A 24,443-nucleotide genomic window follows, 5' to 3' on the forward strand; every position below is an offset into this window, starting at 1 on the left:
TTGCCTAGCGCTGGTTGCTAGGAGGCCGGGGGCATCTTCTGACTGCACATTCCGCGGTGTGGCTGTTGGAGCAGCTGAGGCGGACAGGACCCCAGGGCGGCGCCCCAGCTCAGCTCAACATGGCCGTCAACCTGCCCTGCCACTTCCAGACTTACTACAGGGAGAACCTGCGGGACCTCCTGGTGTGAGTGCTCCCTCTTCCTTTTGCCTCCGCTCCTCGGTTCGGTAACGGCGCCGCGCGGCGGCACCGGCCGCCCGTGCGCGATGCCTCCTCACCGGGCCGCGCGCGGGGGGGGGGGCGCTGTCTGTGTCGGCAGGAAGGTGCCCTCGGCGGGGGACGAGGCTCTGGCCCCGGCCACGCGCCTGCTGGAGAAGAGACGGGAGGCTGCCGAGGTTCACCAGGCCATGGAGGCGCAGAGGGAGGTGAGGTGACCTCCATTCGCCCCTCTTTTCACGAATCGCGCCGATGAGCCCGCAGCAGGGTTACCGGCTCATCGGTCAGTCCCAGGACATTTCAGCCCCACAGAGCTTCTAGTTTCCAGCGGCTCGCAAATGTCTTCATTCGCCCCCGTTGACAAGGTGCAGCTGGCGAGCACTGCTGGGGCCCTGGGCTCGCCTCCTGGGGTGCTGTCCGTGTGGAGTTTGCGTGTCCTCCCCGTGGTCATGTGGGTGCATCCTCTGGCGGCTCCGGTTTCCTCCTGCAGACGGGAGACGTGCTGGCGGGTCAGTGTGTGTCCCGTGACGGACAGGTGTCCCCCTCCGGGGTGTGTCCTGCCTCGTGCCCAGTGCTTGCTGGGATAGGCTCCGCCCCGGGTTCGTTCAGGTCCGTCGGCCCTGCCTTCCTTCAGGCGCACGGGGGGGGCTGGGGCTGGACCAGGGGGACACCGGGGCGCCGACAGAAGTATCGGTGCAGAGAGGAGTCGGTGACGGGGCTGCCCTGCCTCTTCGTCACTGTCCTGCCAGCGCACGGGGTGTCCGCCCTCATCACGCGTCTCCCTGCTCAGGAGTTCGAGCTCTCTTTGCGGACCCTGCGCGTGCGCAGAGACGAGCTGAGGGAGAAGGAGGTCCGGATGAAGGAGTACCTGCGCAAGTTTGACAACTTTCTCAAGGTCAGAAGAACATAGATACAGTCTGTATTCACCCCTCTCTCTCAGTGCAGTGTTAATGTACTGGAGTGTCCAGTCAGTCAGTGTGTCTGTATGAACCCCTCTCTCTCAGTGCAGTGTTAATGTACTGGAGTGTCCAGTCAGTGTGTCTGTATGAACCCCTCTCTCTCAGTGCAGTGTTAATGTACTGGAGTGTCCAGTCAGTGTGTCTGTATGAACCCCTCTCTCTCAGTGCAGTGTTAATGTACTGGAGTGTCCAGTCAGTCAGTGTGTCTGTATGAACCCCTCTCTCTCAGTGCAGTGTTAATGTGCTGGAGTGTCCAGTCAGTCAGTGTGTCTGTATGAACCCCTCTCTCTCAGTGCAGTGTTAATGTGCTGGAGTGTCCAGTCAGTCAGTGTGTCTGTATGAACCCCTCTCTCTCAGTGCAGTGTTAATGTACTGGAGTGTCCAGTCAGTCAGTGTGTCTGTATGAACCCCTCTCTCTCAGTGCAGTGTTAATGTACTGGAGTGTCCAGTCAGTCAGTGTGTCTGTATGAACCCCTCTCTCTCAGTGCAGTGTTAATGTACTGGAGTGTCCCGTCAGTCAGTGTGTCTGTATGAACCCCTCTCTCTCAGTGCAGTGTTCATGTACTGGAGTGTCCTGTCAGTGTGTCTGTATGAACCCCTCTCTCTCAGTGCAGTGTTAATGTACTGGAGTGTCCAGTCAGTCAGTGTGTCTGTCTGAACCCCTCTCTCTCAGTGCAGTGTTAATGTACTGGAGTGTCCAGTCAGTGTGTCTGTATGAACCCCTCTCTCTCAGTGCAGTGTTAATGTACTGGAGTGTCCAGTCAGTCAGTGTGTCTGTATGAACCCCTCTCTCTCAGTGCAGTGTTAATGTACTGGAGTGTCCCGTCAGTGTGTCTGTATGAACCCCTCTCTCTCAGTGCAGTGTTAATGTACTGGAGTGTCCAGTCTGTCAGTGTGTCTGTATGAACCCCTCTCTCTCAGTGCAGTGTTAATGAACTGGAGTGTCCAGTCAGTCAGTGTGTCTGTATGAACCCCTCTCTCTCAGTGCAGTGTTCATGTACTGGAGTGTCCAGTCAGTCAGTGTGTCTGTATGAACCCCTCTCTCTCAGTGCAGTGTTAATGTACTGGAGTGTCCAGTCAGTGTGTCTGTATGAACCTCTCTCTCTCAGTGCAGTGTTCATGTACTGGAGTGTCCCGTCAGTGTGTCTCTCTCAGGACAGTGAGATGAAACGCCTGCGGGCCGTGCGGAAGGCCGCGCAGGAGCGGGAGCTGGCGAGCCAGAAGCAGGCGGACCTGTGCGCGCTGCAGGAGGAGATGGCGGCCCTGCGGCGGGAGAGGGACAGGCTGCAGCGGCGGGTGCAGAGGAACGCCTGCTATCCGCAGTACCTGGAGAGGGTGGTGCAGGGCTCTGACCAGGTGCGCGGGGGGGCTGGGAGAGAGGCCGGTGTTCCTATTGTTTGGAGAGAGAGGGGTTCACAGGCCTGCTTGATTACAGTGTCTCAGGGCCACTTCAGCTCTCATGCCTGGCAACGCTGGCACTGTGGCTGTGTCCGGTCTGCTCCGATTGTGGTGTGAAATGCCCTCAGCAGCGCTGAGATCAGACAGCCTTGCAGCTCCCCTCTGTCGCCGACGCCGGTGAGCAGCGGTGGCTCTCTCAGTTCCAGGAGGGACGCCAGGTCATGTCCCGCTACGACACGCTGGTGCTGACCCGCGAGGACCTGCTGCAGACGGCCCAGGAGAACCAGGAGAGCACCGAAAGGGCCCGGGCCCACCTGGCCCGGTTCACCGAGCAGAGTAACGACACCATCATGCAGTACAACAACATCCTGGCACTGCTGCAGAGCAAACTGGACCAAGCCAGGGCAGAGAGCCTGCTCTGGGTAAGACAGAGACACAGAGAGACAGAGAGACAGAGAGACAGAGAGACAGAGAGACAGAGAGCCTGCTCTGGGTAAGACAGAGACACAGAGAGACAGAGAGACAGAGAGACAGAGAGACAGAGAGCCTGCTCTGGGTAAGACAGAGACACAGAGAGACAGAGAGACAGAGAGACAGAGAGCATGCTCTGGGTAAGACAGAGACACAGAGAGACAGAGAGAGACAGAGAGACAGAGAGCATGCTCTGGGTAAGACAGAGACACAGAGAGACAGAGAGAGACAGAGAGACAGAGAGCATGCTCTGGGTAAGACAGAGACACAGAGAGACAGAGAGCCTGCTCTGGGTAAGACAGAGACACAGAGAGACAGAGAGACAGAGAGACAGAGAAACAGAGAGCATGCTCTGGGTAAGACAGAAACACAGAGAGACAGAGAGAGACAGAGAGACAGAGAGCATGCTCTGGGTAAGACAGAGACACAGAGAGACAGAGAGACAGAGAGACAGAGAGCCTGCTCTGGGTAAGACAGAGAGAGAGACAGAGAGCCTGCTCTGGGTAAGACAGAGACAGAGAGAGACAGAGAGCATGCTCTGGGTAAGACAAAGACAGAGAGAGACAGAGAGCATGCTCTGGGTAAGACAGAGACACAGAGAGACAGAGAGCCTGCTCTGGGTAAGACAGAGACAGAGAGCCTGCTCTGGGTAAGACAGAGACAGAGAGAGACAGAGAGCATGCTCTGGGTAAGACAGAGACACAGAGAGACAGAGAGCCTGCTCTGGGTAAGACAGAGACAGAGAGCCTGCTCTGGGTAAGACAGAGACAGAGACACAGAGAGCATGTTCTTGGTAAGACAGAGATAGACAGAAAGAGGCAGAAAACAATGTCTGCACACCGACTGGACACTAAAATACCTTCATACTGGGAGACAATGAGTGGACACTACAGTACACTGAAACTGGGAGACAGTGACTGGACAATATAGTACACTGGTCCCGAGAAGACAGAGGGTTGATACACTCTTCACTCCTTTTCCATCCACCTCCAGGAGTCCAGATGGGCTCACATCCAGAACACCGCAGCCAAGAAGACCCTGCTGCTGGGGACAATAAAGATGGCCACCCTGAACCTGTACCAGATCGTGTGCAAGAGGGCCCGGGACACTGGGGAGGAGCCCATCGCCCTGGAGGACACCCCCCGACAGCTGCAGAAGGTACTGAACCCCCCTCCCTCCTCTTCAACAGTCAGGGTACCAGCCGGTCTTCGTCTCTCAGTCCCTGTGGTAGTGATCAACTAAGACTGGACAAGATCGGACACTGGAGACAGGACAGGTCTGCGCTGCCTCTGAACTGCCATGGCTTGGGCTGTTTGGACAGCTGATCGGTTCTGGGACAGGTGCGCGATTCGGCAGCTTGAACACAGCAGCCACAGGAAGGAGAGAGGTCAGTGGGGCGGAGCGGTGGCTCTGTGGCTCAGGATCTGTGTCTGTGACTGGAAGGTTGCTGGTTCAAATCCCACAGCCGGCAGGGGAATTCTACCCTATTGGGCCCCTGAGCGAGGCCCTTCACCCCAGCTGCTCCAGGGGTGCTGTATACATGGCTGACCCTGCGCTCTGACCCCCAGCTTCTCTCCCTGTCTGTGTGTCTCATGGAGAGCAAGCTGGGGTCTGTGAAAAGATGAATTCCTAATGCAGGAGATTGTAGATGGCCAATAAAGCAACATTATTATTATTATTATTATTATGAAACTGAGGCGCAGCTGCCTGCTGATTCCCTCTTCCCGTCCATTCCAGATCCAGACCTATCTGACGGATCTGATGTCCGTCTGGGAGGAACTAAGCAAACCTGACAGCCAGGCTGGGACCACAACGCACGGCTCACATAGATAGGCTCTGGCTGCCCCTCGTGCGCCACAAACACACACCCGACAGTCTGCGCTGCCACCTGCTGTTGGGTCCATCACATTACAGCAGGGAAATATCCTCCCCCAACATGGCAAATAAAGATTTACTGTTTGGATACCAAGGGGTGGGATTTGTCTTTTATTTTTGTTCTCATGATTTCTTACACGCAGTACGCGACTGACGTGGTCGAGCGCTTTCTGAAAAATGCGTCAATTCAAATTAAAAACTTCATTTTGGGGAACAATACTGGTTTGGGAGGGTATATTCAGGGTCCTCAGAGTCCTGCCACAGGGCTGAATTCCCAAATCAAAACAAGCTTTTAAGTAACTAAACACCTTTAGTTGTGTAAGATGTTTAAGCAGCTGTCCTAAAGTCAACTGTCTGTTCTCTAACTGGGAACCCAGAGCCTATACTGGCAAGTAACTGGCGCAGGGCACAACCTGGGTGGGGCACCAGTCCCCCGCAGGGCACACACAGACACACTCTCACACCAGGGCCAGTTTTGTTCCAAAAGCCCATCAACCCACCAGCCTGTCTTTGGACTGTGGTCCACAGATCTAACCAGAGCATCTGGAGGAAACCCACACGAACACCGGGAGAATATCCCAGCTGCATGCAGATAACGCCACAGGACCTGAACCCAGGGCACCGGCACTGCTCCCCACCCTGCTTCACGCCCAGTGTCATCCCCCCCTGGCAGAGTGCACCGCTCTTGAATCAGGCCTCGCCGGGACTCCTGGAGTAGAGTTCTTATCCTGAGTCTCTTTTCACCCGCGACGGGGCAGGTGGTCAAGGGGCTGGAGGAAGGCTAGATCGTCCCCTCGCGGGAGGAGGAAGAGGCACAGCCGACACTCCTGCCTCCTGGGCTTCAGCCGCCAGTGTCGGCGACAGGGAGGCGGTCGGATCTGTGTCTTCAACTTTCTGAACCACTCCTGCTCTTTTTTGAGCAAAGCACATTCGCCAACGTGAAAAGGAACCAGGATGTTTGTTTTTTTTAAAGGGGCACTATACTAAACTAATAATTTATTTTATTTTATATAGCGCCTTTAAGGGTGGCTTCTCTTACAGAATGAGAACAACAATAGATAAGAAGAATACACAAGATAAAACACAATTACAATACACAGAGGAGACGCTGGATGGTGGTACTAAGTATAGTAGGAGCAGAGGGGTGAAGAGTGGAACCAGTTCAGTAAAGGCTCTTGTGAAGAAGAAGGTTTTGAGTTTCAGGTTCAGAAAGGTTCAGAAAGTTCAGGTTCCTGCGGTTTGGTCACCCGCCTCAGGATCAAGCCCAGGCCTCCAGTGTCACTCAACAGGGGGTCTTGCCTACTGAGCTAGAGAAGACGTCCTTCAGCACAGATCTGCGGCTCAGCTACTGCGACACGGTAAAACTTAACAAACACGCTGAAAAAGAAAGGAAACACAAACATAAACAAACAACTTGCAGACATTGAGGAGTCACCAAATCAGAACTGTTTCTGGGAGAAGTGGAACATTTTAAATAAATCAAAACCAGAAGAATTGGCCATCCAAAATGGAACAATCTGGCAAACATACTTTGAAAATCTCTATCAAAAGTACCCAAATACAAACCAATCAGACCAAAATTTTGGATTGGCTATTAAAGACAACCAGAACCCCTTAGACTCCCCGATCGCTGAGCAGGAGCTACTGGACAAACTCCAGGCCCTCAGACCACGCAAAGCCTGTGGCCAAGATGGAGTCACCATTGAGATGCTGAGACACAGCAGCCCAAAGTTGCAACAAGCCCTGCTCAAACTCCTCAATCTCATCATGACAGCCGGATGTTTCCCCGAGGCCTGGAACCAAGGACTGATCACGCCCATCTATAAGAGTGGAGATAAACTCGATCCCAACAACTACCGGGGCATCTGTGTGAACAGTAACCTGGGGAAGGTATTCTGCAGTATCCCGAACACACGAATACTGGCCTTCCTTACTGAACACAATGTCCTGAGCAAGAGTCAGATTGGCTTCTTGCCAGATCACCGCACATCTGATCACATTTACACCCTACACACACTGATAGACAAACACGACCACCAAAAACACAAAGGAAAATTTTTTGCCTGCTTTGTCAATTTCAAAAAAGCATTTGACTCAATTTGCCATGAAAGATTGTTTTACAAACTACTCCAAAGTGGCATAGGGGGCAAAGTGTACGACATAAATAAACCAATATATTGAGCAAATGTGCAGCGAAAAGTGGAAACAAAAGGACCACATTCTTCACCCAAGGCCGTGGGGTGAGACAGGGCTTTCGGCTTCCTCCCTCCCATCTCCACAGATGTCTGAGGTAATAGTTCTCTCGGGTGACGAACAGGGCAAGGCTACCTGCTGCCTTGACTGGGGCACCTTGAGTTTAATTCTATTGAAAACTGGGAGAAAACCCCATTAACACAGAGCAACACACTGGGGTCTATTCGGATAGCTACACCGGTATAGGGTGGCAGTTGAGCACAAGTATAACAGGGGTACGAAACCAGGGAACTCTTGACACGAATCCGGGCGATCTCACCAGACTTTACGCCCGTTTTGCAGTGGGTCAGCCGCACTGGTCAGCGGCTCTCCTCGGCCCCGCCCTGACCACCACGACTCCCGCCCTGCCCCTCGCCGCGCTCCCCGGCCGCAGCGCCCGGCGAGGCCGCTACAATATTGTTCCCGGTGTCTCGAATCCAAACGAAGAAGTCCGTGTGATGGTAAACGTTCTTCTCTCGTGTGCGAAATTTGACGTACACACGCTGAGAGTAAAACAGAATCCGAAATCTTTAAAGAATTTTCTAACGCGTTTAAGCTGTACTGTAATTCACTGAAAATGTTAAAAAATAAGACTGGTGAGTTGGTCTACAAAAGTCTTTAAGCACAAACGTATTGAATGTAACCTCTAACACCACATAACCTCTGTACTACGGACAAAGTGTTTTCTTCTCCGTTTCTTCCACTTGTTGCTACTGTAACGCTTACGGCCGACAAGCACTGTGTGTAAGAGCCGGCGTACCAGAGCGGGTGACGTCACCGCCCTTCCCTGTGATAGCAGGACCACAGCTACTGGGCTGTAAAGAGATCTCTCTTTAGCTCACGGGGCTAGGTCGCTGCAGAGAGACGCGGAAGTCCCGGGTTCGAGCCTCCAGTCGGGATGGGGCCGACCAGATGCGGCAAGGGCGCCCGCCTGAGCCCCCGTTGCGTTACACTACCTTCTTGTATCGTGTTTAGACATCTGTACATTCGTACGGATGTGACCCAGTGCTGAATAGCTGTCTGTTATGCCAAATCCACTAGATGGCGCTGCCTCTTAGATCGCGGTGTGTCTCAGTTCCTGCCCCTTAATTTCAGCGTTCTGCGCAGTGACTTACAGGTTAAAAAAAACGACATTTCTGCAGAGTTGTAACGGTAAATACTGTGTTGTTTCCCTATTTACACCCTAAATGAGGTCTCAAATGAAAAGTATTGACGAGTATAAAGGGGTATTTCATAGGATTGAGACAAGATTAGCAAAATGGATATTAGATTTTAACCGAGTGGACTGAGGCCGTAGCCAGTTTTTACTCGTCTACTCGGGCGAGGAATAACTGTTAACTCATTTGTAAGTAGTGTGTTTCACACGTTCCTTGTGTTTTCTGTTCCTTTATTATTTACAGAGACTTATGTTTAGTTGTGAAGTGGGTACCGCACCGTTTGTTAAGTGTATGCAATTGTAAGTCTCACACTAATTATCGTTGTAATGTAGTTCTCAGTGAGCGTAAAGCCGAGAGGTGACCTATTTCTGCACAAGCTGCGTGGTGAGTTGTTTACATTTCAACTGTAATGTAATTTATTTTTTGTTCAGTGTTGATGCGATTTTGTAGCGGTTGTAGATGGAATGTCGACACCGTAAAACTAAAATCTGTTTCTAAAGTCTTCCCTCGTGGTGGAAAGAGCCACTACCGTAATTTGTGTAGCAAAAATAGTGTAACGCACACGGCCTCCATTGCAGGTGGCGAGAGCCGCTTCCCAGCGCGGTGACGTCACCGCCCTTCCCTGTGGATGGCAGGGCCCGCAGCCGCCGGGCTGACGGGAGATTTCCCTTTGGCTCAAGAGGCTGGGTCCCTGTCGAGTCCCCGACGGTGGGGGCGAGGGCGCCCATGTGAACTCCGAAGAGTTACAATATCATTATATGTCATTTCTTCTGTTTTTTTAAAAAAAATATTTTCCAAACTAACAAAACAGATCAGACACCATACTTGCCAGGAAATAAAGTACCCCCAAAATATATTTGTGTCCTGTGCTGGTTATTCTTTGCTAGACTACATGTATAAACCCCCGTTTGTTGCATTTTTTTATTTAAATAAAAAGTATTTTTTAAAAAACTCCTTCGTTTGCTCTGTGGCGCGGTAGTCATGCGCACATGAACACGCCCGGCGTCATCTCCGGCCGCGAGACCCAGACGTGACGGTGCTGACAGCCCGTGTCTTCATGTGATCAGCCGCTCGCTCACAGGCTGTCGCGCGCACTTCCAGACGTGGTCACGTGTGAACCTGGTTCGCCCGGAGCCCGGAGACCTGCTGGCGCCCAGGAGCTCTCTGTGCGCGCGGCCACCGTGACGCGAAGGGACCGGAGGAAAAGGCGAGCTTGTGCGCAGGGGTGAAAGACAGCGAGGGGACGATGGAGTTATGTCGTGCGCGGGAACTGTACATCGTGGGGACGAACTCGTTATCTCGTGGGCACAAGTTGTAACTCGTTCCCTCGATATAACGTTTCTGTCCTACTGATGGCCCCTCCCGGCCTGTACTGTCTGCTGTTGACCCGGGCTGCGTTCTCAACCTCGCCTGTGCGCTTCTCCTGGGCTCGGTCCCCTGTTTTTGGTTGCACCTCAGGATGACCTCAGTGCTGCTTGTCTGTGCACCCGCGCACTCTTTCAGGCAGCAAAGCCAAGTTCCTCTGGCGGTTTCCTTCTCACTGAAGCTTTGTCTTCTCGCATTCTCACAGAGGTTTATGAACGATCAGTGTGGAAATAAGCAGACGTGTAAATATGTCAGTCTCAAGACATTCCCACGATCCCTGCTTCTCGTAACTTACAAAGTGATGCACGGACATCACTGTCGAAGGGAATTACAGAAAACAGATGAAATTAAGTAAAAAAAAACAAATGCACTCAATAGCAAGGGAGGTGAGATGAGTCATTAATCATCTCGATCAGTCATCTCAACACACACACACACACACACACAACAGAGGGAGTCAGAGTGTGATGTTGATTCCAATCCAGTTTATTGCAGGAGAGTTTAACATCAGAGGAGGGGCTGTCTGCTCCACACACAGCAGTCGGACACAGACACAGTGTCCAGGGACTGTGGGCTCCACACAGGCTCCACAGCACCACAGCCCTACTCCCACTCATGCCACTCGCCAGAATCAGGTAAGAACGACCCCCTGGGACAACAAGAGACTCCCCGTGCCCGACCCAGAGGGGTCTCTCCCCCGCCCCCCCGCCACGGCTCAGTTACAGAGGTCAGTCTTGCAGCAGGAACCCCTGGCGGTCCATCCCATCTTCAGCATGGCGCATTCTGAGGACTTGCCACACCTCCGGAAGTAACCCGCTGCAGAGAGACACAGAGAGGGGTGGTTAGACTGCACTCTCGCTGGGCTGAGCCATTTCCCTGACCTTCAAGACAGCACACACAGCTGACACGAGGAGTATCAAACAGATACACTGATATATTAAAGAGACATTCTGAAGATTAACTGTAAGAGACACACACTGTCTGTATTAACTGATAGAGACACACTATATTAGCTGATAGAGACACACTGTTTGTATTAGCTGATAGACACACACTGTCTATATTAACTGATAGAGACACACTGTATTAACTGATGGAGACACACTGTATTAACTGATGGAGAAACACTGTGTGTATTAGCTGATAGTCACACAGTCTGTATTAACTGATGGAGACACTGTATTAGCTGATAGACACACACTGTATTGGCTGATAGAGACACACTGTATTAGCTGATAGAGACACACTGTCTGTATTAGCTGATAGTCACACTGTATTAACTGATAGAGACACACCGTCTGTATTAGGTGATAGAGATACACTGTCTGTATTAGGTGATAGAGACACACTGACCAAGCCAGCAGACAGACCCAGTATCTTGACTTACAGAAAGGAGGGCGGAAGATCCCAGACACACAGACGGTGTTACCACCCATGCACGTCTGCACTGTACAGCTCCCAGGGACCGCACCCTGTCCCTGACCCATGCAGTTGTTACACCTCAGGGCCTCTCCTGCAGGCCAGGGGGACAGAGTCAAGAGGAGAGAGTCTGGTGAGCAGGTATGGCCTCTCTCTCATCGCTCCACCTCATCACTGAATCGCTTCTTTCTACTTCATTTCTGCCAACACCTGGCACCCTAAAAGAGTATGCTTCATCTCTCTCCCTTCTTCCTTGTTTGTGAGGTTTTCTTCAGTACTCAGACACTGAATTGACTAATGGAATTTTAATTGTATCAAAAGATTCATGTGAGGCAAAAGTATGGAATTTCTGCTTTTACTTCTCGATAACTGCATGTGTACATGTTAAACCATGGAAAAACTAACGTTTCTGTGTTCAATGCCCCCAATTTTCCCCCAGTGCTGTTCAAAGTTGTTTGAAACTCTTAATGACGGCCATTGATCCTGTCTGAAATGACCAGTCTGTCTGTGAGATCAGTGTTATTGATAGTCGGAGATGACCAGTCTGTCTGTCTGTGTGATCAGTGTTATTGATCCTGTCTGAAATGACCAGTCTGTCTGTGAGATCAGTGTCATTGATCCTGTCTGAAATGACCAGTCTGTCTGTGAGATCAGTGTCCTCGATCCTGTCTGAAATGACCAGTCTGTCTGTGAGATCAGTGTCCTCGATCCTGTCTGAAATGACCAGTCTGTCTGTGAGATCAGTGTCATTGATCCTGTCTGAAATGACCAGTCTATCGGTGTGATCAATGTTATTGATAGTCGGAGATGACCAGTCTGTCTGTCTGTGAGATCAGTGTCATTGATCCTGTCTGAAATGACCAGTCTGTCTGTGAGATCAGTGTCATTGATCCTGTCTGAAATTAACAGTCTGTCTGTGAGATCAGTGTCATTGATCCTGTTTGAAATGACCAGTCTAACGATGTGATCAATGTTATTGATAGTCGGAGATGACCAGTCTGTCTGTCTGTGAGATCAATGTCATTGATCCTGTCTGAAATGACCAGTCTGTCTGTCTGTGAGATCAATGTCATTGATCCTGTCTGAAATGACCAGTCTGTCTGTGAGATCAGTGTTATTGATCCTGTCTGAAATGACCAGTCTGTCTGTGAGATCAGTGTCCTTGATCCTGTCTGAAATGACCAGTCTGTCTGTGCGAGGAGAACTGTTGTCAGTACCTGCTGTGTTGATAAAAGGGGCAGTGAGTGACCACTGTGAATAACACAGAGTCACATGAAGCTCGGAGACAGAGTGAACTCACCGCAGCTCAGAGACAGCAGCAGGACGGCAGCGAGGAACAGCAGCGACTTCATCTTGTTGGAGTACGACAGCAATATTGGGGTCTGTACAGAGTGAAAATGTCAAAATCATACCCATAAGTATTTCATTTTCACTGAATACTTGCAGTTTCGTTTCAAAAGAGGAATGAGCTCATGCTACCGCTTCAAGAATAAGAATAAGAAACGCTTTCCACATCTGAGACAAATCGGCTCATCGGGCCAGAACGCAGCCCAATTTCCTTTGAGTTAATAATAATAATAAAATAATAAGAATCAGCCCTCGGAACGGCTCCTCTCAGGCTCCCAGAGGCCGGCGGCTCTGAAGCCAGGACCGCACACCGTGTTGACTCACCAGCTCAGCGCACACGGGGTGTCAGTCTGAGATGAGCGGCACACACGTCCCGTCTCTTTATATACTGTAGCTTCTGCCCCCCCCAAAAAAAACTCTGCTGGTAAAGAAAAAAGGCAACATAAAAACAAAACAGTCAAAACAGGATTACAGCCAAGGGGGCGCCCCTGGTGATGGAAACCACGCCCCTCCATCCACAGAAGATCCACTATGCCCGCCCCCCGCGGTGAGAACCACACCCCTTGTCACCGAGGAGGATTAAAAAAGGAATTTAATAATAATAATATTAAAAAGCCATTTGATTCAAATCGCTTTGGCACAATCTATGGGTACTTTGCCCTTGAGTTGCGAAGCTTTTAAATTCTGTGGGTCCTTTATGCAGATCGCTCAACTGGAGGACTTCTGTAGGAGCACCATTATTTAAAAGATTTCCAAAACTATAGCTTTCATAGAAAAAGTGAGAGTATCTTCACGCATTCCTCTTCATTATACTTCACACTTAGTTTAAACTACTGAGTGAAGTAGGTTTGAAACACAGAGGAAGGGGCAGCTCTTTAGCCGGTTGTGGGCCTGTGGGTCAAAGTCAACAACTGTCCAACTGTGTTCTTGATCATTATATTTGGGCTTCTTTAAAAACAACATGATTTAGTTTTAAAGAAGGATTTAAACCAGATTGATAGATTATTAACTACAGTAGCTAGACTGAGTGAATGGCCTCCTGTTGTTTGTAACCCTTTTAATGGTTTTAGATTTCAGGCACTATTGATAAGTTAACAGCCACCCCATACTGCACAGCACAGCATAATAGCTATGTCTGAAAATCAAGAAAACAGGAAAGAAAAGTAAAAGTTAATCATCACATGTCACAGCCCCTTTCTAATGTGGCTGATCACACTGTGAGCATCACAGAAACAGTGAAAAATACTGTACAGTAACTCTGCAAAAAGTTTCACCCTGAGCTTAATGTTGATTCTCATAGAAAGAGGGTGCCTGGTGTTTCTTTTCCACATCTCAGAAACACAGCTAATTCAGAATGTCCACTCCAGATTAGGAACGTTCAAAGAATTGAATTGTTCTAATGATCTGACTAGAACACAGAAGCACAATCACATCATCCACGTCCTGCCTTCACTGCACTGGCTTCTCATATGACACCACATACATCTCAAGGGTCTGTGCTCACATACGAAGACAGCTTAGCCACCTACGTGATCTTACGTTTCCGTAAGCATCACTAACACTGTTCCGGTCAAAGGATGCTGTGTATCTCAAAACCCGTCAAATGAACAGAAATGTGCAGGTGGCAGAGCTCTCAGTCACACAGCCCTTAAACTGGGGAATGACTTACCGAACCTTGTTGAGGATGCAAAATCTGTTTCAGCCTCTTTCTCGAACCTGAGACCATCCTGTATTCTCTCTCACCACTGACCACCTGATCTCCACAGAGCTCGTATCTACAGCTTCTCTACCCATCCTGTATTCTCTCTCACCACTGACCATCTGATCTCCACAGAACTCATATCTACAGCTCCTTCATTCATCCTGTATTCTCTCTCACCACTGACCACCTGATCTCCACAGTCATTGGTGTAGAATACAGCGTGGGGCCCACCCTGCCCTCTGGAGACACAGATACGACAGATATGACAGTGAGCGCACCACCGGAGAAAATACAGCCCCTCGCCAGAGAGAGAGAGAGGGCTTCCCGTGGAGAATTCCTCAGCGGTGCGTCTGAGTCACACGGCGCCTTGAGAGTCTATTGTAATGAACGGCCGACATACAGGTTTTGTTATTTACACACCACACATACAAAAACGGAGACAATATTAAGACAGATACAGGAATAGACACTTTACATCCAGGGGAATTCACAAGTATAAAAGCTGAAAATGATACTTTTTCCATACTGTATGTCCAATGTATGTCTTGCCTTTTGATTCTTTACATTTGTAGCAGGATTTAAATACAACAGAAACTGCTGGGCTGTATACAGGCTGTAGGAGCTGGTTTCTTTTTTTTCGGCATGTAATAAACCTATTACTTGTTCCATTACAGTAGTCAATTCGAGAGAATACAAATGTGTTGATCATTAAGTCATCATGTTTCTCCCAGGTGAAGTCGTGTCTTTTGCATTGCGCTCTGTAATGGCCCAGGACGATGTTGTAACAGAAGAAATAAGGTTCTTGAACCCGAGATGAAGTGAAACAGATGAGTTTATTGCATGCAAGGAACAATAAAGCCGAAGTCTTGTTTCCCGCAAGAAACAACAAAACCGAAGTATTGTTCAACGTACTGTTACAAACTTTTGGGTTATATAGTGTTTTCTTCTCCGTTTCTGACGTCACTCGGTCTGATGGTAAAGAGGGGGGTTCATGGTATTTGGCCAGTTTACGATGTTCTGGGCAAATGGTCAGTTTAACATTACACCCAGGGGGGTTCCTAGCTGGCATCTGCAATCCTTATCAGTTAACCCCCTTTCCTGCCATAAACCCCTGCTTGTGACTTGGAAGTCTAAACCCCCTACAGAAAAGATTAAATTCAAACCCCCGTCTTCACATCTTTCTTCAACGAGTTTGCATGTCAAGCTCCAGGCTGTCACCTCTCCAGCAAACAGCACAAACGATGAAACTCACCGCAGCCCTGGTTGCTTTTCATGCTGGCAGGTGTGCTTTGAATAAAAAAGAGCAAAAGCGGTTCAGAAAGTTCAAGTCTTTTTAAATACGTGGCTCGACAGACAGGTAGGATTCCTGTGTTTATTTAAGAAGAAGACAATGCGATTACTTCTTCAGATATTTAAAAAGGACACAGCTCCGGGATACTGAGAGATGCTCGTTAAAGCCTCTTTGTAAGAACATGCAGTTGCTGGCTCATGTTCGCCTTTTAAGGCTACACCAGCAACTCTCCTGATTCGGGTATGATATTGGAGACAAATGTAATTTTCCTGTTCACACAAACACACAGAAGATACTGCTATTAAATACAAAATCCACCGCCATCCCACACCCGGGCAAACAGAGGAACAGAACTGCAGAACAGTTCCTCTCGCACCAGCGGCACAGCGCTTGAACTCGGCAGGCGGGGTCACTGGAGGTCAAAGTCACCGCGTGCAAGCAAGCTCACCTCCCAAAACAGCACCCCCCCATCCCTGTGTATTGCCTGTCCAATGGTGCCGTATTGAAAGAATCATAAAACATTCCAGAAGAGATTCACATTCGAAGGCATGACTGTGAGAGGTCAAGGGTCTCTGCCTAGTGTGTAAAACTTTTGGTTGCACCATTGTGAGGGTTGTGGTTTGAACACGACTGACTTGTGAACAGCCACCCCTATCCCCGTGCACTGCCTGTCTAATGGTGCCATTTGAAACAAATCCACAAGACATCAAGTCTCACAACGCAAAGCTTTGAAAAGTCAGTCTTTTGTGTAAAACACTTGGTTTGTACATCATGGGTTCTGTTTTTTAAATAGCTGTTGAATACAGAAAAGATTTCCTGCTGTCAGCAGTATTGCATATATAGTTGACCCTTATCTGAATGAAAACAGGACATAAAGAAAAGCTTTTTAGAAATAAAACAAAGCTTTATCCCTGTGCTTACAGTCTGGATAACTGGAGCCTGCTTTGAGATTTTTTCTGTGCTGTTCTGTGTTCCTATGGTCATATACGGGCTGTTCACATGAACCCGTATCGAGCAGTATTTCTCGCACTGTGAACGTGCGTACATAGCGGTCCCGCAGTGTTCCAGGTTGTGCGTAATTACGCATCAATCAGAAACCTGAGTTTCAGAAAAAGACAATTCGCTCACTGATATGATCATGTAAAGTTTGTGAAAATGTTCACAAGTCACGGTCTATAAACTTGTGTGTAGTTCAAAGGCTTCATGTGTTTCCCTTATAAAAGACACTGACAGCAGAAGATTCATGCGTCGTCAAGGAAATAATGGCGGACAAACGACAAAGTGAAGGCTGTGAACACATTCACAATGTACCTGACACACGAGGCACGTGTTTTCGTAGCTCTGGGGGGGGTGGGGTGGTGAAGACGCTGCTCACGGGCCAAGTGCGTATTCGAACCTCGAGCGAACTTCCCCGCGGTCCCGATTCCCGGGTGCTGGGTTCAACTGAACAGCGAGCGGCACCAGAGAAAATACAGAAAATACAGCCCCTCGCCAGAGAGAGAGAGAGATTGTTTTATAAACTACTCCAAAGTGGCATAGGGGGCAAAGTGTACGACATAATTAAATCAATGTATTCAGAGAGCAAATGTGCAGTGAAAATTGGAAACAAAAGGACTAAATTCTTCACCCAAGGCCGCGGGGTGAGACAGGGCTGCAGCCTGAGCCCAACACTGTTCAATATCTATATCAATGAATTAGCAGGAATGTTGGAGCAGTCTGCAGCTCCTGGTCTCACACTACACGACACAGAAATCAAGTTCCTGCTCTACGCAGATGACCTGGTCCTGCTGTCGCCCACAGAACAGGGGCTGCAGCAGAACCTGGCACTGCTGGAGCAGTACTGTCAGACCTGGGCACTGACAGTCAATCTGGACAAGACCAGAGTTATGGTTTTCCAGAAGAAAGACAGACCTCAGGGAAACAGGTACAAATTCACACTGAACAACAACACATTGGAGCACACATCCAGCTACACATATCTCGGTCTCACCATCAGCTCTTCCGGGAGTTTTGACCTGGCAGTGAAGGCACTGAGGGAGAAGGCACTCAGGGCTTTCTACGCAATAAGAAGGAGGCTCTTCAACATCAACCCACCAACAAGAATCTGGCTCCAAATATTTGAAAGTGTAATCCAACCCATTGCCCTATACGGCAGTGAAGTTTGGGGTCCCCTCACAGACCAGGATTACACCCAATGGGACAAACACCCCACAGAAACTCTGCACATGGAGATCTGTAGAATCATCCTCCGTGTGCAGAGAAAAACTCCTAACAACGGGTGCAGGGCCGAATTAGGCCAGTACCCACTATTGATAAACATACAGAAAAGAATATTAAAGTATTGGCTACACCTAAAAAACAGTGACCAAAATTCCTACCACCACAAAGCCCTGCTGAGCCAAGAGCTGAGCCCAAAACAGAGCCCCCTGAGCCAGCTGGTCCTGAGGCTCACTGACCTGAGCCACACCAACACTAACCAGCCTCAGGACAGCACTGCTAGAGCACCACAACCCAGACTCAACCACATCACAGCACAGATCAAACAGCAATATCTCACACACTGGGACACACACACACAAACACAACATAAACTGGAATGCTACAGAACCTTAAACAGACAATACACACTAGCTGAATATTTGACCAAAATAAAAAATAACAAACAGAAACAGACCCTGACGAAGTACAGGCTCAGTGACCACAACCTGGCCATAGAAACTGGGTGACACAGGCAGACCTGGCTGCCCAGAGAGGACAGGCTGTGCTCCCACTGCCAGCAGGGAGAAATAGAGACAGAGGTGCACTTCCTACTGCACTGTGACAGATACTCTGGGATTAGAGAAACATTCTTCCCGAAATTCAGAAATCTAATCCCAGAGTTCCCACACCTGCCAAAACCACAACAGGTCCCAATCCTACTGGGAGAGGGAGGAGGGAACTCAGTTGATCTGGCAGCCCAGTATGTGATCTCCTGTCACAGCCTAAGGAACAGTGAGTCCGTCTCCCAATAATGCTCCAGCCGCCTACAGTATATGTCGATATTATATAATATGTCTTTGTTGTAAATGTCTGTAACATGTCTGTAGATTTTATTTTACTTCTATTTTTTGTTTTGTTCTATGTTAATTTTATTATTTTTATTTGCTTTGGCAACACTGATGTACCTATCGGTCATGCTAATAAAGCACCTTGAATTGAAATTGAATTGAATTGAGAGAGATCCCAAGGGTCCCGATCCTACTGGGAGAGGGAGGAGGGAACTCAGTTGATCTGGCAGCCCAGTATGTGATCTCCTGTCACAGCCTGAGGAACAGTGAGTCTGTCTCCCAATAATGCTCCAGTCGCCTACAGAATATGTCAATATTTAATAATATGTCTTTGTTGTAAATGTCTGTAATATCCCAGTGGGCAAAAGACGTATAATATACGTCTATTAAACGCATACCTTAGACGTCTAAATGTGGTCTGCAATTCGTCTAGAATGAAATTCTAATATACGTCTAAAGTTATACGTCAATTATACGTCTATGTTTAGACGTTCATTATACATAAATGGTTGGAGTTCTATTATACGGATACATTTAGAGGACTATTATACATATATGGGTAGAGGTCTATTATACATCAAAGATAGGTTTTATAGGTGTAGAAACAAGTGAACCAAGCCAATGATTAGGTTTAGAAATTTATTCTGAAAATACACATTCACACCTGAAACATATGTATTTCAAATTATACATTGTATACAATCAATCAACAATCAACATATGGGCAATAATCATAAAAAACACAACTAGTCTTAAACTACAGCTACAAATTCTGGTAACATGGCAATATACAGTATAGTAATGACAAACACAAACTAATTACATTAACACACTAACTCAAAACCACATTTTGATTCTTATACAACTTCTATATTTCCAAGAAAAAAAAAATATTACAATGGAAGTTAAGACGATTTTTGTCCACTATTTGCAAACCCTGTCTAATTGTCCTAACAGTTAGAACCAAAAACCTATTATTTTCAGAGTCCAGATCTCCTGGCCCCCTGCCTTGCATATGCATTCTTCAAGTAACACATTGCGTGCTCCTTTATTTCTTTTTCTGTTGATGTAGGGTGGGACTTCAGCACCGCAGCTAGGAGAAAATTATATATTACTTCCCAAATAAATGATGATTAATATCTTCTTTAGTATAATCTAAAAAATGAACGGTTTACTAAGCTCAAAGCTGAAATAAATGTATAAAATTTGGCTTGCATCATAGCAGTTGAGCAATAAAGTCTGTCCTAATTAAAGAGTACCCAGAGTTTGAAAGTACAACATAGAATAAGAATAGAGAAACGGCAAAACGATTTTGTGTCATCTTCCCCATTCACACTATTTTATGTGCCATTTTATGCTTATTCACGTACTATTTTAATCAAAATAATATTAAGAAAGATCTGTATGTATTCAGATAGTATTATTATTGTTCATACTTACTCGTCAAAAGAGGATTGCTGAGATATTTGCGGATATACTTCTACGTTTGAAAAACGTGTCCAAAATGGTGACCAACGAATACTAGCAATGCATCGTGGTACTTAATTTGCGCCCTAAAAAAATAGTTGTACTTTGTCAATGGTCAGACAACACTAAATGACACGAACAGTCACTCAGTCTGTTTGATGGGCAGGAGGGCTATATCCGTCCAGGAACTGCACATATCAGTGTCGTTATTGAGTGTCAACATTACGATCCTGTTTGCTCAGGTGGACCGATTCCTTGCAGTAGTTTATCATGATACTTAAAATCGTTATATAACTAGGACTAGTTATAGCAGTCTGTGCTTTCTGTTGGTTTTACAACATTTTTTTCTTAACGATTCAGAACGTCCATGTAGCTGCAAAAATGAACGCTTATGGTACTTTTCGCTCCAGGCAATACAAACCGTGAGAGTGACGAAAAATGTGAAACTGAACTTCATCGCAAATACCAGATTGCTAGTCGTTATCTTCTATCATGAAGCACTAATCAATGGCATAGCTGCGAGATTTCATTTGGGTAGCTGCAGCATACAGCTCCGTTTCAACCGAAATATCACCCCCCTCAGAATTTCAGACGCCCCCTACAGATTTTTCCCCGGGCACCGCGCACTGATGGGGGACGGGGTGTCCAGGAAATGGTATCAACTTTTCTCAAGAAAATAAAAATAGAAACTCTATAGGCACTCAAACATTTTACTGTTTTTTTTTTCAGGCAGGTGGCAAGACCCCCTCAGCAAAACCCTTGTATGCCAAGCTGTGGGCATTGATTCGTCGAATATACGTATATTCACGGCGAAAATACGGCTATACGTATATATACGTCGCCTCGACGTATAATCAACGTCGAATTGCAACCGTAAAATCGACGACATTAATAAACGCATATATAACGTCGAAAACACATCTAATACAGTGCCTGAGGCTTTTTACTGTATGTATCGTATGTGCCGCAACTAGGAGTATACGGCACTCTGCACAGTGTACGAAGTAAATTATTTTCGCAGTAATTAATTTACACGTGTATAATATAGTAAATATAATAAATTAATTACGCCGTGAATATACGTATATTCGACGAATCAATGCCCACTGGGATGTCTGTTACTTCTATTTTTTGTTTTGTTTAATGTAAATATCATTACTTTCATTTGCTTTGGCAACACTGATTGTACCCATCGGTCATGCTAATAAAGCACCTTGAATTGAACTGAATTGTATGGAAGCCCGTTTCCGCCAGGGAGTAAAAAAAACGCTTTATGGTATCTCAGAATTCCGACTTAGTATCTCAGAATTGCGACTTAGTATTTCAGAATTCCGACTTAGCATCTCAGAATTCCGACTTTATATCTCACATTTGCGACTTCGAAATAGCCATATTTCATTGTCTGTCCTTTTGTTATTGTAACGGATTCGGGTTCTAGGGCTTGTGCCCTCGCCGCTCCCACCCTAGTTCGTGCCTCACTGCACTGGCTCGAACCTGAGACTTGCCAGCTGAGCTAAAGAAGACCTTCTCTTTTAAGTAAAAAAAGGACATACAATGGAAATACGTAAAAAGTATGTTTCAGCTTTTATAATTGTGAATTCTTCTGGATGTGAAGTGCCTATTTCTGTATCTTATTTCATATTCTGTCTCCGTAAATAAAAACTATTTTTAAAAAGCCCACCGTGCCCTATTACATCCGGGTACTATGGAAGCCTCACTGGCGGAAATGGGATTCTATAAAAATTAGTGTAATTAATTTGATTTTTATTAGGGCACTGTACAAGACAAGTCTTCAGGCTTATAGATCCTATGATCCTGTACGATTCATGAAAATAGTGTAACGGAACGGCCGACATACAGGTTGTACGATCTGGTTGCAGTGTGGTGACGGCACCACCCTCCCCTGCGCATAACAGGGATGCTGGCCGCCGGGGTTAAAGAAAGTGATCTTAAAGAAAGTGAGCCAGTGCAGCGAGGCACGAACTAGGGTGGGAGCGGCGAGGGCACAAGCCCTAGAACCCGAATCCGTTACAATAACAAAAGGACAGACAATGAAATATGGCTATTTCGAAGTCGCAAATGTGAGATATAAAGTCGGAATTCTGAGTTACTAAGTCGGAATTCTGAGTTGCTAAGTCACAATTCTGAGATACTAAGTCGGAATTCTGAGATGCTAAGTCGCAATTCTGAGTTACTAAGTCGGAATTCTGAGATACCATAGCGCGTTTTTTTTTTACTCCCTGGCGGAAACGGGCTTCCATAGAATTGAGAGAGGGGGCTTCCCGTGGAGAATCCCTCAGCGGTGCGTCTGAGTCACACGGCGCCTTGAGAGTCTATTGTAACGAACGGCCGACATACAGGTTTTGTTATTTACACACCACACATACAAAAACCTTAAAAAATTTTGCCCCATCTCCAACTTACCCTTTCTTGCAAAAATTCTGGAACGTGCTGTCACATTTCAGTTACATAACCACCTCATGACAAACAACCTTTTCGAACCCCTCCAATCTGGCTTCCGTCAACTTCACAGCACAGAAACTGCCCTGGTCAAAGTCACTAACGATCTTCTAATAGCTTCTGATTCTGGTTCTCTTTCCATACTCATCCTTCTTGATCTCAGTGCTGCTTTTGACACCGTTGACCATGACATCTTACTTTCTCATCTTGTGTTTGGAGTTTCTGACGCTGCTCTCAAATGGTTCAAGTCTTACCTTACTAATCGCTATCACTTTGACTCTCTTAATTGGTATACAGTAGGTCTGAAATTGGTCTTGTTAAGTCTGGTGTTCCTCAGGGCTCAATACTGGGCCCCTTGCTTTTCAGCACATGTTCCCACTTTGTCAGCTTTTAAGATCATATGGCCCCAGCTATCATTTCTACGCTGATGATATTCAAATATACATCCATAACAAACGTGACACAGAAGTGGCTGTCTCTTTGCTATCTAATTGCATCTTTGACATAAAAATTTGGATGACTCAAAACTTCCTTCATCTTAACTGCGACAAGACTGAAGTCTTGCTTATTGGCACCCCCCATCGACTTCATTAAGCCAGTCCTGTAACCCTATCTGTAGATGGTTCTGTACTTGAGCTTCAATCTAAATTGAAAAACCTTGGGGTTATATTCGATTCTGGCTTAACATTCGACCCACATGTGCAGCATACTGTCAAAACATCTTTTTTTTAACCTCAGAAATATCGCTAGACTACGCCCTATGCTATCACTAACTGTGGCTGAAAAGCTGGTCAACACATTCGTGTTCTCTCGAATTGACTACTGTAATGCTCTACTCACTAGGGTCACTAAATCTACTTTGAACAAACTCCTGACCAGGTCTAGTGCAAGTGATCACATTACTCCTATCCTGGAGTCCTTGCACTGGCTTCCGGTCAAATTCCGTGTAGACTTTAAAATCCTCATGCTCACCTATAAGGCTCTGCATGGCTTGGCACCTCAGTACCTGTCTGAACTATTATCGCCCTACTTCCCACCTCGCAACCTTGCTCTTCTAATTCTGGTCTCCTTACTGACCCCCAAGCCCGTCTACATTGTATGGGTGACAGGGCCTTCTCCTGTGATGCCCCCAAGCTCTGGAACTCTCTGCCCAAGGATATCAGAAAGTCACCTTCTCTAAACTCCTTCAAATCCAGACTCAAAACCTTCTTCTTTAGAAAAGCCTTTACTTAGTACCACCATCCATGGTCTCCTCTGTATATTGAAATTGTGTTTTATCTTGTGTATTTCTTTTTATTTGTTGTTGTTGTCATCCTGTAAAGCGCTTTGAGAAGCCACCTTTAAAGGCGCTATATAAAAACAAGTTTATTGTTATTATTATAAAATAGGAGACAGAATATTAAGACAGATACAGGAATAGACACTTCACAGCCAGGGGAATTCATACGTATAAAAGCTGAAAATGATACTTTTTACATACTGTATGTCCACTGTATGTCTTGCCTGTTGATTCTTTACATTTCTAGTAGGATTTAAATACAACAGGAACTGCCGGCATACGGGCTGTAGGAGCTGGTTACAGCGCGGTGACACCACCGCCCTCTGCTCCCCTGCGCGTAACAGGGATGCTGACGCCGGGGCGGACGGAGGTCTTCTCTAACTCAGCCGGCAGGACCCCTGTCGAGAGACGCCGGGGACCCGGGCTCGATCCTGAGGCGGGGGACGGGACCGCAGGAACCCGAACTCGCTGCGCTCTGAAAACCTGCTGATCGCGAAGCACTGCGCTTCTCTGGGGGTTAATGGGAGAGCTGCGTGAAGGTGCCCCCCTACAGACAGCACAAACGATGAAGCCCACCTCATTCGTTAGTGCTGCGTTTGTGCCGTTGAAAGTAGCGTTTGTGCTGCTCTCGTTCCCGAGATATAGCGCCTTGTGTTTCCGGTGATCACGTGAACACAGGCGGTGACTTTGACCTCCAGTGACCCCGTCTGCCGAGTTCAAGCGCTGTGCCGCTGGTGCGAGAGGAACTGTTCTGCAGTTC

General features: G+C 47.4%; 2 protein-coding genes and 1 long non-coding RNA gene across 4 annotated transcripts; 2 read left to right on the plus strand and 1 right to left on the minus strand.

Moving 5' to 3' along the window:
- The first annotated feature begins 36 nt into the window (after window positions 1-36).
- On the plus strand, window positions 37-5,011 carry LOC107075966 (coiled-coil domain-containing protein 42-like). 2 transcript variants are annotated; one of them, XM_069188137.1, is made up of 7 exons: window positions 38-184; window positions 318-423; window positions 1,005-1,109; window positions 2,329-2,529; window positions 2,772-2,993; window positions 4,036-4,200; window positions 4,780-5,011. In XM_069188137.1, exons 1-7 carry the CDS (start codon window positions 120-122, stop codon window positions 4,873-4,875), a joined length of 960 nt encoding a protein of 319 aa, XP_069044238.1. In that variant the 5' UTR covers window positions 38-119; the 3' UTR covers window positions 4,876-5,011. The 2 variants fall into 2 exon arrangements, with proteins under 2 accessions (XP_069044239.1, XP_069044238.1); XM_069188138.1 differs by lacking the exon at window positions 2,772-2,993 and having other exon boundaries at window positions 37-184.
- A 2,879-nt stretch (window positions 5,012-7,890) lies between these two features.
- LOC107075967 (uncharacterized) lies at window positions 7,891-9,149 on the plus strand. The gene is made up of 3 exons (XR_001477421.2): window positions 7,891-8,301; window positions 8,639-8,690; window positions 8,885-9,149. It is a non-coding gene; the product is annotated as an uncharacterized lncRNA (long non-coding RNA).
- A 992-nt stretch (window positions 9,150-10,141) lies between these two features.
- On the minus strand, window positions 10,142-12,841 carry LOC138238148 (lymphocyte antigen 6S-like). The gene is made up of 4 exons (XM_069188194.1): window positions 12,762-12,841; window positions 12,391-12,472; window positions 11,059-11,184; window positions 10,142-10,487 (listed from the first exon to the last, which is right to left on the minus strand). The coding sequence occupies exons 2-4, from the start codon at window positions 12,440-12,442 to the stop codon at window positions 10,387-10,389; spliced, it is 279 nt and encodes a 92-aa protein (XP_069044295.1). The 5' UTR covers window positions 12,443-12,472; window positions 12,762-12,841; the 3' UTR covers window positions 10,142-10,386.
- Window positions 12,842-24,443: the final 11,602 nt, after the last annotated feature.

Source organism: Lepisosteus oculatus, chromosome 4, assembly GCF_040954835.1.
Source record: "Lepisosteus oculatus isolate fLepOcu1 chromosome 4, fLepOcu1.hap2, whole genome shotgun sequence".
Taxonomy (NCBI): domain Eukaryota; kingdom Metazoa; phylum Chordata; class Actinopteri; order Semionotiformes; family Lepisosteidae; genus Lepisosteus; species Lepisosteus oculatus.

Bases quoted from the DNA above. Each gene is read 5' to 3' on its own strand.
- LOC138238148 (XM_069188194.1), bottom strand. From the start codon at position 12,442: ATGAAGTCGCTGCTGTTCCTCGCTGCCGTCCTGCTGCTGTCTCTGAGC. The intron at 11,185-12,390 runs GTGAGTTCACTC...CCTGGCCTGCAG, and splicing joins GCTGCTGTCTCTGAGCTGCG to GAGAGGCCCTGAGGTGTAAC. The intron at 10,488-11,058 runs GTAAGTCAAGAT...GTCTCTCTGCAG, and splicing joins GATCTTCCGCCCTCCTTTCT to CGGGTTACTTCCGGAGGTGT.
- LOC107075966 (XM_069188137.1), top strand. From the start codon at position 120: ATGGCCGTCAACCTGCCCTGCCACTTCCAGACTTACTACAGGGAGAAC. The intron at 185-317 runs GTGAGTGCTCCC...CTGTGTCGGCAG, and splicing joins AACCTGCGGGACCTCCTGGT to GAAGGTGCCCTCGGCGGGGG. The intron at 1,110-2,328 runs GTCAGAAGAACA...TGTCTCTCTCAG, and splicing joins AGTTTGACAACTTTCTCAAG to GACAGTGAGATGAAACGCCT.